Here is a 16,269-nt window from a genome sequence, read left to right as displayed (position 1 = left end):
TGAGAACTAGAGACCCCAAACATATTTCTAAACGCTGCCTTCTGTGCAGCACCATGAAGCAGTAATAAGACTCGGGTCTCATAGTTTGTGGAAAACGCATTTTTGTCTTTAACCTGTATTCAGTACCGCTTTACAGTGTGAGGACAACACTGTAATATATATATATTCTCAATCAGTCTGTCCTAAAGCGTCTGTCTGACTGTCTGTCTGTCTGTCTGACTACAGAACATGGTTTGCACCAGGGAGGCCGCCCTGGCAGGACGAGCTCTGTCAGTGCTGGAAGTTGTTCTTCGTGGTCAAAGAGACTATGAGGCTGACTTGTGTGCACATCTCAGGCCAGCCCTGCTGCAGGCCTTACAGAGGCTCAGCGTGGACAACATGGGCCACGGGCTTGGACAGGGACACACTGCACATGGTGAGAGACATAAACACACAGAATACATGTATTTTTAGACGTAATATAGAAATACCTGTTGCATCCCCAGAGAACAAATACATTGTGGCAAAAAACCTTTGCAGAGTTTAATGCAACTGTCCCGTAGCTCAAGTTTATTAAAATAGATGAGATGAGAGTCACCATAATGGAAGATACCAGGAATAATGATACACTGAAGTGTTACAATATACGAATGTGTATTCGGGGCCAAGTTTTGCTGCTTGATAGATTTTATAGTTGTACTAGACGCAGTGCTGGCTGCATGTCTCCTCTCTGGTGATAACTAGAATATGAATGACAGTGAGTTTGGACATTGCCACTGAAATGTAACTGCCACTCAATGGATAACTGTTGGTTGTTGGCTGGTGAGTGAAGCACATCGAGCAGCCACTTGCACATTTTACCAGCATTTGGCTGCTGGCTGTTTTATTTCCAACCCTGCCGACTGAAAATTGCAAAACGTGTGTCAATGGCATACCAAGAGCATACATGTTAATTGCATGAAGCAAATTTGTAGACATTGTTAATTAATGTGCTGAAATGTGAATTTGTGTTTGTCTGTTTCACATTTTACATTGAAATTAGGATTATTGGAATGCATTTTTTAAATCCTTCAATTATCATATACATGTGTATTCATCCTGAACTCCACAAACTTGATCTGAGTGAGCCGACAAATAATATGAAAATACCAATTTCCAGACTCGGCAGTAAATCATCTATAAAGTCACCTGCATGGATTAATAAATCCATTGGGCACAGTCTTCTTTTGCAACATAGTGGAAAGCACTGAGTTTAATTATTCCCACTGTGTCCACTTATGATCGTCGGGTCATTCCCCGTGCCAGCATTGTCTTTCTGATGGCTCTAACAACTGTTCAAGTTACACTAAATGAATAAAGACGTAATAAAAGGTGGGCTCATTCCGTTCACATTAAAACATAACTATTCATCGTCTTACTCAAGGACACTGTTCAGAGCTCGTTTATAGGCAGACAATGTGGCGGTGTTGTTTCTTTCTGCTGTTTATCCGGGCGAGCTGGTTTAACTGATCCCTCAGATCGTGGTTGTTTTTAAATTGGATTGAAATGGAAAACAGGTCCCAGAACACTTGTCGCTTCTGATTAATGTTGGAAGGGAAGAAGCATTAATCCTCCGTTAAGACGAATCCTCCGAACATGCTTTTGTCAGTACAGACGGTGGGAAATGAGAGACTTGTTTATCTAGTTGACTCTCCTGCCTGAAGTACAGTTTATTGATTTAGTTGGATCTGTTTGCATGAGGTTGCTATTAAACACTGCTTTTCTATTCTTATGAGAAGAAAATAGTGTCGGCTTTGTTTCAAGCTGATATTAATCCTACGTTTCAGTATTCAGATATTATAAACTGGTCAGGGGAAGTGGAAATATTGGAAGACATTGGTTTAATCAGACGGGTGCAACATATTGTGTCTTGTTAGTAATGTGCAGTATTTGTTAGATCGTGTCATAAAAGAGACGGTATTCATGTTTACCGTCAAACATCAGACTAAACTCATGTTGTAAAAGGAGATTACAATTAATTACAGTTTCTTCTGAATCATACATTTGACAAAAGATTAGTAAAATGATAATACAGTATGATCTTGTCATCGCAATACAAGTTCCCCTAAAAAGTTATTGATTGTTACAAACTAATAAGGAGATTTGGGTGAAACTTTTAAAATGAAACCTTCTAAAGAAGTAACAAAAAACCCGAACAAATCTGTCTTGTCCAAATAAGGCCAGGTTTGAACCCTCCTTAAAGGGGTACAATTCCCACGCGTGCATATCTGTTGCTTTTGGTCGAGGTTTCCCACCAGATGCTGTTCCTACGTCTTGTCTACTTGACCAGGTTAATGAGCACAGCTGAAGGGCGCAGCACCAGGCTGCCAGCTGGGGCTTCAGGAGCTGTTGCTGTGGTTGGCCTCTGCCTGCCTCCTGCTCATCACGGGCCCTGAGGGGAATACACACCGTTATCCGTGCATGTCCTCCAGTTCAGCCCACTTTCATTTGCATTAATATATACTTCATATTAGCCTCTAATGCAGCAGGCATTCCAAGGGGAGACATATTTTAATGTGACGCACTACGGTGGTGAAAGTCGTGCCTGATCTTCCTGCAGTCGGCTCCTCGTTGGAGTACTCCCTCTCTTTGTCTCCTTTCACCTCGTCTCCCTTCTTCACGTTCCATCTCTCCTTTTTCTTACTCACTCAGCCCATTCTGGATTCAGACCCGGAATATAGTTATTTAAGTATGCATGGTATTTTGTTGTATTTCTGTGAAAGATGTGCTGACTTCTTCTTCTTCTCGGCTCCTCTTGATGATCACTGTGTGCTCCAGCTACACCCTGTTCGTAGACCAGAACTTCAGAATCCACCAGCTTCTCTTCTGTCATTGTCAGTTTTAACGTCCTCTTCTTTGACTTAACTGCAAACTACTGTGTGCGCATCAGGTTTCAGACTCAGCGATGTCTGCATCACTCCCTCATCCTCGTCTCTCTCACACCAACACACTGTTTTTTTGTTTGTTTTTTCCCCTCACAGTATTTTTGACTTTCATATATATGTAATCTGTCCCCGTCTCTCTGTGATCTTCTACACATCTGCACTTACTCTCGTTCTCTGTTCCTTCCTCCCTTTTGTTTAGCGGTGAACTCATTCCCTCTGGTGCTGAAGCTGCTTTGTGCGACGCAGGCCAGTGACCCGCCTTCATCGTCCTCCGACAGCAAGATGGACGGAGTGCACTTCAAGCTGCTCTATCACGGTGAGGTCAAAAGGCAGGCCCCCCCCCCCCACACAGCCCTCCCCATTAGCACACACAAACAGCTACACATTGTTTACATGTGAGGCACGCAGCCTGCATTCGAGGCAGAAGAGGTTTGCCACATTACAGCCCAGACACACACATTGTCTGCCACACACTCACTGACAACACACACACACACACACACACACACACACACACACAATGCATTTAGCTCTCTGCAGTCGTAAACACAGACTACTTAAACACCCTTCAGTATGTTCCTCACTCACACAGGCACTTCCAGACTCCATTACAGACACATCTCGTAACAGCACTAAGACATAAGTCTCCATTCAACACCTGTTTCCGTTGTCTCACCTCCCTCCGCATTCACCTTTATTCCTTTTAAAGTGGAGGCATCGCTCATTCATGAGTTAGTATCCTCATCAGCGGGGGAGTGCTCGCTGCTGATCTGCAGATGAAAATGCCGTTCAGAAATTTACGAGACGTGTCTGGCAATTTGTAACTCTTAAGCGCGTTATGATTAGAATCGCATTTGCGTTTCTCAGTGCCTCGACGTCAACGCGGCCTCGTCCCTCTGTGACTTGTGTTTTCACATTTTGTGTGGGTAGTTCTATTTTCCAGCTTCTCATCTTTTCCATATATGTACCGGCAGATCAGATTAATTCAGTCTTTACCGACCGGTGGGCGACGTGACGTTGACAGGCAGTAAATGTTTGCCTCTTTTACGTCTCGTCATATCGTGTCTCGGTGTCTCTCTCGTCTATTTGAGAGCGCTGCAGATAAAATACCAAGTGAGGCGTCAGTATTGGATGTGTGTGTGTGTGTGTGTGTGTGTGTGTGTGTGTGTGTGTGTGTGTGTGTGTGTGTGTGTGTGTGTGTGTGTATGTGTGTGTATGTGTGTGTGTGTGCGTGTGTGTGTGTGTGTGTGTGTGTGTATTCCAGTGAGTAATATCGCAGGGAGGTTGAAGCCGACCGACACGGGGAGTCTGCTACCTGCCCTCAGCTACCTGTACTGCTGCCTGAGTCTGTCCCCAGCACACTGCACTGACAGAGGTTAGACACACTATTCTTCTTGTCTCTCTATCTCCTCGTTAGTTTTGTACTCCCCCCCCTTCCCCTTTTCTCTCCCTCCCGCTTCACCCTCTACCTCTTTCTGGCTCGCTCCCTGTTCCAATTTGTCTCTTCTTTTGTCGTGTTTTATCAGAGGCGAGAGGCTGACCTTGACCGTCATGCAGCATTGAGACACAGAGGAAGCAATAAAGCATAAAAGCTGCTGAACATCATTACATAACGGCACACAGGATGCGGCCCAGTCCTGCACATTGTCTTGTACACTTAAAGTCAGAGGACTTCTCACACATTGGCAGAAGATCACGACAAGAGCTCAGGGTTGTGTTGTCGTGTGTGTGTGTGTGTGTGTGTGTGTGTGTGTGTGTGTGTGTGTGTGTGTGTGTGTGTGTGTGTGTGTGTGTGTGTGTGTGTGTGTGTGTGTGTGTGTGTGTGTGTGTGTGTTGGTGCGTGCGTGCGTGCGTGTGTGTGTGTGTGATTGTGCCTGAATGTGTTTTCAATGTGACAAGTTTCTCAATTTGTAATGTTTCACAGAAAAGTGTGCGTGTGTGGTTGCCTGCAACATGTCACCATGCAGTCATCCAGACCAACTGTTATTCTCTCTCTCTCTCTCTCTCTCTCTCTCTCTCTCTCTCTCTCTCTCGATCTCTCTCTCTCGCTCTCTCTCTCGCTCTCGCTCTCTCACACACACACACTGACGTACAAGTGCAAATCCCATCAAAGTGTGATACACAGCGCTTTGTCCTCCCCAGCTGTCTCCGTGCTGCTCTCCAACAGTGGACTGATGGACCAGCTGCAGACGGTGTCCTCCTCCTCCTCCTCCTCTGCTACATCCCTCTCTCCATCAGCCTGTCCTCCTTCAGCCCTGCTGTGCTGCAGCCATCTCCTCCTGTCCGCCCTCATTACCTTGCAGCGCGTTCACTCTGCTCAGGTACACTCTGCAGCTCAGCTCTGCTCTTATCACAACTTCCATGGACAACTTAACACACAGATGTGAACACCGAATACAAAACACTGAATTTGATCTGCACATATCACAGTTGGGGCAAAACAATGTACTTTCTTCTCTGCTCTCTGCTGGCACTGCAGAGTTAATACATTGTAACATGCAAATTATGTGTTTTAATTTGTTATTCTTCTCTCTCTCTTGTTCTTTCTCCCTCTTTTCCTCCATCATTTAAGGTCCAAAAGAGCATCAGCTGGAGTCTGGACACAGCTGTGCAACGACTCCTTTTTCAGAAAAGAAAAACAGACAATCTCTTGCTGGGTAACACACTCTGAATGTTATTTGATGATTCTTTTTAAAAGACTTGACAGCAGGTACCAAAACAGTTCATCGGCAATGGCAGTGCGATGCTGAAAGCGAGTGTGTGTAACCTGAGAGCACTGACGGGATTTTGTGCTCGGTTCCCCGTTTTCTCTTTTCCCCCCATTTTGTTTTGGTCCTCCCAGTTTTCTCTAAATCTCTTCTTAGCTTCATCCTTTCTGAGTTGTTGTGCTGCTCACTTCTACACTGTCCAGTGCCATTACAGACACTAAAGACGCCTCGGTCAGTAGAGTTAGGGTCAGAGTTGGAGGTTTTCATCCCTGAGCGACTGTCCGTATACTGTGAGAGCTTCAGAGTAGACTAATGAGGTTCACCTCCAATTGGTTTCCACGTACTCCTCCACCGCAGGTAAAGTGTCTGTTTGTTAACGCTTTATCCTCAGCATGAATTTCACACACTTTAATTATATTAAGTGGCCCACATGTCACTGCAGCACTCGGGGACAGATCATCCCTGCTGCTCCTGTGTCTGTCAGCTGGATAAGTGGTCTGTCAGGGTTGCTGTGATGTATCGGCTCCCTCCCTCTCTCTCTCTCTCTCTCTCTTCCTTTCTCCCTCTCTTCACTCACTCAGCCTCCAACCATCCCTCCCTCTCTCCCTCTATCTCTGTGCTCTGTCTCTCCTCCCTCTCTTCTGCTGCCACTAATTGAGTCCTCCCTCCCTGCGAGAGCTCTAAACTCAGTGTACATGGCGTGAGTGCAATTCAGATGGCTGGCAGCTCTCAGTCAGGAGCCCTCTGTGTTTTAGCAATCACTCTGGCCTTGTCTCTCTCTTTATCTCAATCGCTACACTGGTCCGTCAGTCTCTCTGACCTTCCTCCAACCCTGTCTGCCACTGCCTCACACGCTCCCTCTCTCGCTGTCACGTATCGGTTCAAAAGAAATGGCTTTTGACTGTTAACTCTGCCTCTCGTTTTATTCCCTCTGCTTCTTGCTTTTAACATCTTTTTTCTCGCTCACTCCTTTCGGTTCTACCGTGAACCTGTTTCTCTCGTGGCCTCTTTTCTCATCTTCCTCTTGCTCTCCTGTGTGTTTGGGTATTTCATCTCCTCCCTCTCAGTTTTCCAGCCATTTACCAGTCCTCCTTTCTTCCCATCTCTCTCTCTCTCTCTCTCTCTCTCTCCAGTCAGCTACCTGAGGTTGCTGCAAGCTCTCCTCGATGCTGACCTGGCGTCAGCAGTGGTGCGTCTGACGACGGGTCCCGGCCTGGTGGGGCCCAGACCTCTGGGGGTCGAAGATGGTGCTCTGTACCCGCTCGGCTCCAGAGGAGCCCGGTGCCTCTCGACTGCTCTCAGCGGACTTCTTTTGCAGGTTGAACTACTTTAGACTTTAACAACTTAAATGTGCTTGGGGGTATTGATCTTTGTGTTGGTGTGTGCGTGTGTGTTTGTGTAGGTACGTGCGAGCACACCGTAGGTGAGAAAGGGAAACTGAGAAAGAGATTTAGGGCAAAATGGGTTATTGGAGACAGGAGAGACTCTCCATTAAAGGGGATATATCTACTTTTTTGTGATTTTTCTCTCATTTGTATCGTGTTATAATTTTGGATTAGCATGTTAAATATCGTCAAAGTTACAAAACTTAAAGTGATGCATGAAAAAATGCTCACTGCAAGACAAAAGACCAAAATTCAGCAAACATTTTGCAGTAATGGAAGAAGTACTCACATCTTTTACCGAAGTCAAAGTGAAAAAGTAAAAGTATTGATACAGTGTAGAAATACTCTGTTACAAATAAAGATCCTTCAAGTATTAGCATCAATATAAACTTTAAGTACATAAAGAAAAGAAATACCTAAAAGTATTCATTCTGCAGAATGGCCTGTTTCATATCATTTTAAATTATGTTAGTATTATTATTATATTGCAAAATGAATGTAGTGGAGTAAAAGGTACAATATTGTCTTCCAAAATGTAGTGAGGTATAAAGTAGCATAGCATAAATGGAGCGAAAGGAAAACAGAAATATGAACCTGAGAATGAACAGGATATGAACCCTAACAGCTAAATTACAGTACATACAGCTACACACTCAAACACATGTCGGTACAGATAGCTCAGTTGAATCATCTTAAGGGCAATATGGATTTTTCATTAAGAGACGCATTTGAGTGCTCTCGGGATGCCATCGCAACATTTCATGTCTCATATTTCTCGTTGGCGGAGGCAGCAAGAGCGGAGAACACCGACGGGAAACTCAGCGTGGTAATAAAGCACGGTGCAGTGCGACCAGATGTGTTGTTGTTCACAGCATTTACTTCTTTGTCCTGTTCGAGCATCAACGTAATGGTGGTTTGATGGACAGAGGTACAGAATGAAGAATGTAGAGTTATTCTAATGAGGTGCTGACCCGCAGGTAGACATCGGGGAGCAGAGCTACACACTCATGACTCTAATGCTGTCTGGATTATTATGTAGAGAGATGTTGATTGAACGAATTAAAAACAATCAGTGTGCAAATCTGTCCTCGTACAGATATTCATAACAGCAGTGGGGCTTAGACGCTGATGCCTCTCGCTTTACTGCCACTCCACCTTTCATTCTGCAGCAGAGACAACATCGAGGTAGTCTGTGAGATCTTAACAGCGTGACATTGAGCCTGCTCAGAAGGTGAGATTCCCATTGATTTAGTGGTTAGCATAATGGAATGGCACACATCTCCAGCGCAATCCCTCAAAGTTATTACATGTAGCCGCTGTATTGACTCTGGTTGTTTATGAGAGGCTGACTGGGGTCTCGCCAGCAGTCGTTTGACAATAAACAGGTGAAGCGCTACTTCTCCTGTGTGGCAGCCGGCTCAGCGAGAACCGAAATAGTCCAAAATATCAGTCATCCGGTGCACAGAATAAGGCAGCAGGCAGAGCCTTTTGTCAGAGCTGTGCACAGAACGAGAACACATGTTGATACTTGACACGCGGAGCTTCGATACCACAGTTGTCTCAACCTGGTAATTCGTTACGATCAAAGCTCCAGCATCACAAGACACCGAGGCACTATACTGCACATGAAGATGAAGCGCTCGAAGGCTCTATCACACGATCAAGTGTATTGACCGCTGCCTTTACGGGCGTCGCTTAACGGCCGAGTCTCAACAGTCGCACAATAAAGGATGCACTGTTCCTGTATGACTGGATCCAACAGATTGGGAATCAATGAATCACGAGGCTTGCAGGACTTGTGAGCAGCTCCAGTACCAATGGTGCTGATGCATTTTTTACTTTGTCCATAGAACGGCAGGAAGATGCATCGTGAACAAAGCTCACGGAGAAAATCAAATATTAAGACACGTTTGACCGAATACCTCGATATCAACATCGAGACGGTGTTGTAGGTTTGACTGTTGTGTTGGAGATGAAGTATTCCTACACACTGATGTCTAACACTGTCATAATGTATTTGTTTAGAGCTCTATCCTAAGAGTGCTGGTCCTTTTGACTGACGAGGATGAGCACTTAAAAAAATCTGTGAGTGGAGGCTGTACCTTTACACCAGTGTTCAGTCATTTAGAGTTTAGATTGACAAGTTTGACTCAACAGATAATCATCAAGATAGCTGTGATCTAGAGCTAAATGATTTGTTTTGCCACAATATCGCAGTGGCGGGTCATTGAAACACAAATGTGTTAAAACCATCGGCGCGGGAGGTGAGAGGTCATCAAAGCGATGTCTGAACCGGAGGAGAGGTGTCCCGAGTTGTGGAGGGAGGCGGTGTGGAAGCCTGCGATGTATCCCAATGCGTAATCAAATAACCTGCAAATGGCTCCCACTAATGAAGTGCAACACCGCTGGGCTCATTCTGACGCTCATTTGCATGCAAACTGCAACCGTGTTGTTGAAACTCGGCTCCTCCGGTGCACCGGCCAACACTGCACCATATGGTTATAATAATGACTTCATAAATTTGTCACAATGCAGATACCAGCTCTAAAGTTAATTAGCAAGGCGTCGATCACGACGAGTAAACACAGACGCCAACGTGCACACTGGCAAGAAGAGATATTTATATTTGCGAGTGTGACAATCTTCAGATGAGGTGGATGAAATATGGTAGCTGAGGGGTAATTATGTGGCATGTATTTCTTTTCCTATCCAGTGCCTGTGTTGCAGCCTGCCAGCCTCTGGTTCCACATCAGTGGCGTTTCTTCTCTGTGTAAAAGACTTTAGTGGTGAACGGAGCTTCCGCTCTACGGTTCAGTGCTCTGTAGTCTGCTGTTCGACTGCTGATAGGGAGCAACACGTCCCTCCTCCCTCCTCTGTTTCCTCTTGATGCTCTGGTTTGGCAGCAGTAGGAAACACTGCGGCTCCTCTCCTCTACTGTCTCTCTCCTCGCCTGCCCTCTCACCTATACTACCTTCACCGCCTTCGCTCTCTCATCCCCTCCTTTCCTCTCCTGTCTCCTCTCCGCCGTCGCCTACATATCCGCCTTGGCCTACTTCAGTATTTTTGGACACTACATAGTGCTCACTGTGGGAGAGACATGCATTATTAAAGCCTCACTCGGTCGCTCTCTCCGGTGTTCCCTTGCTCTCCCTTCTGTTTCTGGGTGCAACTCGTAACAGCACGCGTGTTTGTGTCCAATGTGTCCACATAACATTCCTCCAACGAAGATGTTCTTTCCTTCTCCTCTTTTTTTTTACTGTGTACTCTGCTCCTCTCTCATGTTTCCACCTACCAGCCTCTCCTTCTCTCCTCAGAAGCACGAGCTGTTGCTGAGAGCCTCAGTCAACTGTCTGAGCTCCCTGCTGGGCTTCCTCCAGAGGAAGAGTCCCACTGCAGGTACCAGACAGGGAGGGAGAGAGGGCGTGTGGGAGAGAGATGAAAGCTGATGTGTATGTGTGCTAGTATTCTCAGGTATTATTCTATCTCATGTTATCTCTGTCTTCAGCACTGTAGCACAGCACGTTTCTTTTGTTTTTTACACGCCTGCTGTATGTCATCAACCATAAACTGTTTTCAGTAAATGTACCAACGAATTAGATCTGAGTTCGACAATCCTAACTTGTCACTTTCTCTCTCTCTCCCCCTTGGTGTGTTTTCTGCGTGTTAGAGAAGTACGTGGTGTGTCAGCCGTGGAGTCGATTCGTCGTCTGCTGCCTGCTCAGCTCAGGAGAGAGCTCCCGTCTGCACCCTGCCACTCTCAGCCTCATCACTATAGTGAGAGGTTTCTCTCACACACACACACACACACACACACACACACACAACTCAAATCAAGTATAATTTATTGGGCATGGTTCTGAGCAGTAATACATATTTGACATTAACATCATAACAAGTTAATGAAGGTAATGAAAACATAAAAGTGGTGTTTGGATCGCATGAGTAGTGAGAGTGAATATAGTACAGAGTTATGGAGGCTGACAGTGTGGATTACCATATTTTGTGTTGTGAACTGAGGCTCTTAACATTTTATTTTTATTCAATAAAATCAGGGGAGGAACTATTGATCAGCTGTAACCCGTCACATCCAAATGAGCAGCAATCATTTCTGGGACGATACATCGTCCAACAAAAGTTTTCGTGACATGCTTATTTGAGAAACAAATATTTGAGGATTGATGTCGGGTCTCTGCACCTTTCACACAAAACAAATGATAGCAGATTCAATTTTGCTAAACCCCGCCCCCCACTGCAACTCCCATCAAGCTACCGTGGAGCCCACACTGTCACTAACTGCACTCCCTGAATGCATATTATCACATTTTCAAAAGAAATGCAAGAAGCTTTTTCAGAGTGAAGCAGACAGACGGGTCGAGAATATGTGGATTAATCCAGGATGTCAAACTGAGTCCGCAGAGAAAACAGGTTAAAATGTAAGACAGCAGCTAGAGCTACAGATCACCACATCACCAGTTTACCTACAGTAGCCAGCGTAGCATAGACGTGCTGACGCTATCTAATGATGGACTAAAATACACAGGTTGTTTTATGTAGAAACATAACATAACTTACATATCCTTCCAAAATCTCCAGGTAACGAGTATCACTGTAGCACATTTAACCACGACGAGCTCCAATTCCCCCCAAAAATCTCCAATGCTGCGCTATGATTGGCCAGTCTGCATTCAAGGGCGGGACTTAACGAATGGTTACTTGACCTCTTCATAGTCCACAATATCCCATCACTTCAAAAGAAAAGCATGTTCATTGTCACCTTGATTCTTTATGCTTTCCTCTTTATTTCTACGCTCCTCTTCTACTGTTTTACTTTCCTCACTCCCCTCACTGTAATCCTCCCATGTACAGTATGTTAATGACTACATATCTGCACCATCGTGCACTCTTGACGCGGCGCTCGTGTCCTCTGCAGCTCCTGCAGCACGGCAGTACTTCAGTGCTGTGGGAGACTGACCTGCTGCAGGTGATGGAGGCGGTGGAGAGGAGGGGGCGGAAGGTGCTCGGTGAGGAAGCGGATCAGGCCCTGAGGCTGCTCCTCTCACAGGTACACACACACACACGCATGCTGACACACGCACACACACACGCAGAACACGTGATGGACACACTCACAGCGATAGACGTTTATCGTCCCGTTACGCATAAATATCTACATTCTTTGAATAAATAAATTAGAAAATACATCAAGTTCAAACAAAGCTCCGTAACAGTCGGGTTCACGCTGGGTTTATAATACTTTGTGTTTTTCTGCTCCTGCTGTTCTTCACAGCCAATAAATGTTTATTTTTATGCAAATAAATGACCAGAATTTGTTCACAGAAGGACTGCAATAACAAAGAGCCAATTTACAACAGTAGATACTTCAGTCACACAGCAGTGACGGGGGGGGGGGGGCTGTAGTTTAACGTTGCAATTGCAAAGACCGGTGTAAAGTGTAAGGTCAGAGGTCACCATAGGGGGTGTGGCTCAGTGGTGCTCTAGGCCTTTTGTCTGGTCTGTAGTCTGGAGCTGATGCCTCCTCAAAAACCAAAACTATCTCGCCTAACATGGAAACATCTCACACGCACATTCTGCCACTTTGCTCTCTCCACACCCCTCTTCCAACCATCATCAAAGGTGCATAATTCCCAAAATGAGAGCATTAATACAGCCGCAAACAGCTGCCTGCTCTGTAAAGATATAGCTGAGCAGAGAAGGAAGTCACTGTGTGTTGTAACCCGGGCTTCTCTGAGCTCTGTTTACGTAGCTGGTCCGATCGCACCTGCATGCTGGTGCCTATGATTGCCTGTGTGTGTGGCCCACTGGCTCGCTAAAACAGCTGATGACGTAATAGCTGATCCCCACAAGTGTTAACACCGTTAGCTCTCTCAGCACTGTTATCGTGCTTTTTGATTTTGGAATCTAGCACCTTTAATGGTCACCCTGATGTACACAAAGCAAGGAGCAGGTGCACATTGTATTTTATAATCACTGCCCCCTGATACTGTCGTGCTCTTGGGATGCCATAGGGGGAGAAATACTCGCACGAGAAAACATTTGCTTTAATCTTTGATATTTCACTCTGGGGCCTGTGATCATTGATTAATAATTTACACAAGAAATACAAAATAGAATAAATCAGCACTCCTAATAGCTAACTAAAGGTTCAAGGAAAACAAAACAAACAAGCTTTCCTGAATAATCTGTGTCATTGTCATAGACTTTTATATGTTTCTGTTGATTCGGCCTGAGCTTGCATCTTGGCGTACATTCTTTCTCTCTTTCGTGATACTGTGATTATTCCAGACTGAGCCCTCGGCACGTTAAGGCGAGCAACAGAGGCAGAGTATGGCCACGACGTACAGTGGACCCAAACTCGAGGCGCTCGAGGAATAAATGCACAACTGCAATCTCACTCAGTCGACGTTTTGTTGCTGCGGGTCATTTGTTTGAAGATGATCACACACAGATGTTAAAGAGGTTGTGTCAGTCTGAAGGCCTCTTCTGCTTGCTGAATTATTAATTAAAACTGTTTTTTATAGGTTAATCTGCACTGTTCTGTCTAGCCATCAAAGGTTAACTTTGATTTTACAAAAAGGGCAAACAGAGAATCTGTATAAATCATTCTGTCCCTCAGTTGGGGTTCTGCTGTGCTCAGTCGTGATCGCAGCATTAACTGGTGATCAGCATCACTCGTCCAGATTGTCCCCGGAAGAAACACGGTGCTGTGTGAGCCGGCTTCAGATCCAAGCCGTGAACATCTTGTTTCCGCATGGATTGAACACGATGAACTATGTCCTCGTCGTTACCCTTGTTAGCTTTGCGGCAGGTGCACAAAGCCCATCTGGGTTTTGCTTCGAGACGTTCTGAAACGCAGAAGGAGCAGCAGCCGCATCAGATTGCCTCGCTCCAATTTGGCATCTTATGTTAGGACCTGAAGCACATTTAGCATTCTGAAAGTAGCTCAGAGTCAGAGGAGTGACAGAATGATGGCACGAACCGCAGCTCCCAGTGCAGCGAGCGCCAGGCAATCATAAGCTGTGTGAGTGTGTGTGTCTGTGCGCTCGCATAGGTGTGTGTGTGTGTGTGTGTGTGTGTGTGTGTGTGTGTGTGTGTGTGTGTGTGTGTGTGTGTGTGTGTGTGTGTGTGTGTGTGTGTGTGTGTGTGTGTGTGTGTGTGTGTGTGTGTGTGTGTGTGTGCGTGTGTGTGTGTGTGCGTGTGTGTGTGTGTGTGTGTACGACATCGATGCAGTTTAGGGGAGGCAGGGTTCAATGTGGCAGACATCTCTTAACGGTCGCTAGACAGTATGAGTTTACTCCCCTAACATCTCCTCTGCTCCAATCTGTCAAACCATTGAACTCTGTCCATGAGCTCTGATGAAGCTCTCTGTGCACATCTGGCAGTGATCTGGTGTCGTGTCACTGTCTCGCTTCCTCCCGATGAGTGGTGACATAACTGTCAACTGAGTGTGTGTGTGTGTGTGTGTGTGTGTGTGTGTCTTGGAGGCATGTACGCACACACGATATGATACAAGCATGTGTGTGCATGCATGCGTCATTTGCTTTTGCAGCTTGAGCCCATGGCCATTTCTCTAACTATGTCTCTGTATCATCCAGTGGTGACGGGTTGCGCATAAGCCAGCTTGTCAGATAGGAGCTGGTCTTAAGGGAGAGTCCCTTTTCATAAATTCTAGCGCTGGCAGACTATTAATAACGTCCCTCAGACCGGAGGGCCTCTGTTACGCTCTTTCTATCTCTTTCATTCTCTGGTACACAGCCTGACCTTTCACTCGCTCCCCTTCTCTGTTTCTCCTCCTTATTCCATTGCCCCCGTCTCTCTTCTTCTTTTTTTGCTCTCCAACATTGTTCTCGCCCCACCAACTCCTCTCCATTCCCTTTTGCTCTTTTCAGTTACCAAATCAAGTTTTTATTTTTCCTTCACCTTCGCCTGTTGTAATGCAGAGAATGATGATGATGATGATGACAACATAACGGATGTTGTTGCTTTAATAACAATACTGAGGCTGGTGTAGCTCTCAACAATGTTGTGTTAATACAGTTATAATTCTGCTGCATTTCCTGTGACAACTGACGTTAATAGTTTTGTTTTGGCAGTAGAAGCTTTATGTCATGCTTACTTATTTAGCACTCTGCAAATCCCAGGTGTGTGTGTGTGTGTGTGTGTGTGTGTGTGTGTGTGTGTGTGTGTGTGTGTGTGTGTGTTTGTCTTTGTATCCCGGTGGGGACTTTGACCTGACTGCACACAGACCCATGGGGACTCGTGTCACGTGGGGACAAAAACTGAGGTCCCCACCGGCAAACCCCTCCTACAAGCTTCAGAACAGTGTCTAGACATGCCCCATGTAGTTTTCTCAGAAGTCCCCTGGAAACCATTTTCAAGAAAAAAATGTGTGTGTGTGTGTATGAATGCTCCCCTAGTGTATACACACTAGTACTGCAGTCCCCATGAGGTAGGCTGTTCTTGAAGTGTGTATCGCTGTTTGTCCACTCTCTATTGCCCCCTATTGGTCAAAGGTAGTATTACAGTTTGGGAATACACTTTAAATGTGTCTTTTTGACCAAAGATAAGCATGAATGAAATGCTACATTTGATAAAAAAGAAATATATGTATAAATACACAAATACTTAATATTAATATTGATATTATTTATATTGCTATAGTTTTTTAAAAATTTGCATAAAAACAACGATAACCATAATGTATATTGTCTATATATTTCTCATGTAAAATGCCTGTTTTAAGTTTCTTCCATACAATTGTAATGATATTTTACCACAATTCATTATCTCATCATTGATATTATTGACAATAACAACAACTATTATAATAATAGTCTATATTTGATTTATTTTGCCATGTCAGAGGTGTAAGATCAATAAGGTCTTGTTTTGTTGCACTGCTTTTTTAAAGCTAACTTTTAAACAGTGCTCACTGTTCAATGACAATGATATTGATGATAACAGACAAATGCAGGTTTAGAGTTGTATCCATAAACATAAAATAGGAGTAGAAAAGACATTTTCCTTTAAATCAATACAGCAGGATGGTTTGAGGGGCGGCCATTTTCATGTGTACACTTACTATTGCAATCGTTATATTAGGCTAATCTCCGTGTAAACTACATATGGCAAGTTGCGGACTCACTGAGGAGAGGTTTTGCAGTAATGACTGAAAAGACAAGGGGAGTAGTAACATCACAAAGCATAGAGTCGCAACTTAATGCTTCATCCACACACTCTTGTACAGCGTGGGAA

At 44.9% G+C, this 16,269-nt stretch overlaps 1 protein-coding gene across 1 annotated transcript in view; it reads left to right on the top strand.

Moving 5' to 3' along the window:
* The window catches only part of mei1 (meiotic double-stranded break formation protein 1), a gene marked incomplete at both ends in the record, with an annotated part of 53,298 nt that overhangs the window by 25,725 nt on the left and 11,304 nt on the right, over positions 1-16,269 (top strand). The window contains 9 exons of the mRNA XM_079282482.1: positions 226-415; positions 3,103-3,219; positions 4,168-4,278; positions 5,046-5,224; positions 5,476-5,560; positions 6,745-6,929; positions 10,311-10,392; positions 10,664-10,770; positions 11,927-12,058. Coding sequence (XP_079138608.1) covers positions 226-415; positions 3,103-3,219; positions 4,168-4,278; positions 5,046-5,224; positions 5,476-5,560; positions 6,745-6,929; positions 10,311-10,392; positions 10,664-10,770; positions 11,927-12,058 — 1,188 coding nt within the window. The remainder of the gene's footprint in view (positions 1-225; positions 416-3,102; positions 3,220-4,167; positions 4,279-5,045; positions 5,225-5,475; positions 5,561-6,744; positions 6,930-10,310; positions 10,393-10,663; positions 10,771-11,926; positions 12,059-16,269) is intronic.

The sequence above is a fragment of the Melanostigma gelatinosum genome (assembly GCF_949748355.1).
Source record: "Melanostigma gelatinosum genome assembly, chromosome: 13".
Lineage (NCBI taxonomy): Eukaryota > Metazoa > Chordata > Actinopteri > Perciformes > Zoarcidae > Melanostigma > Melanostigma gelatinosum.
This window is presented reverse-complemented; position numbering and strand designations above follow the sequence as displayed.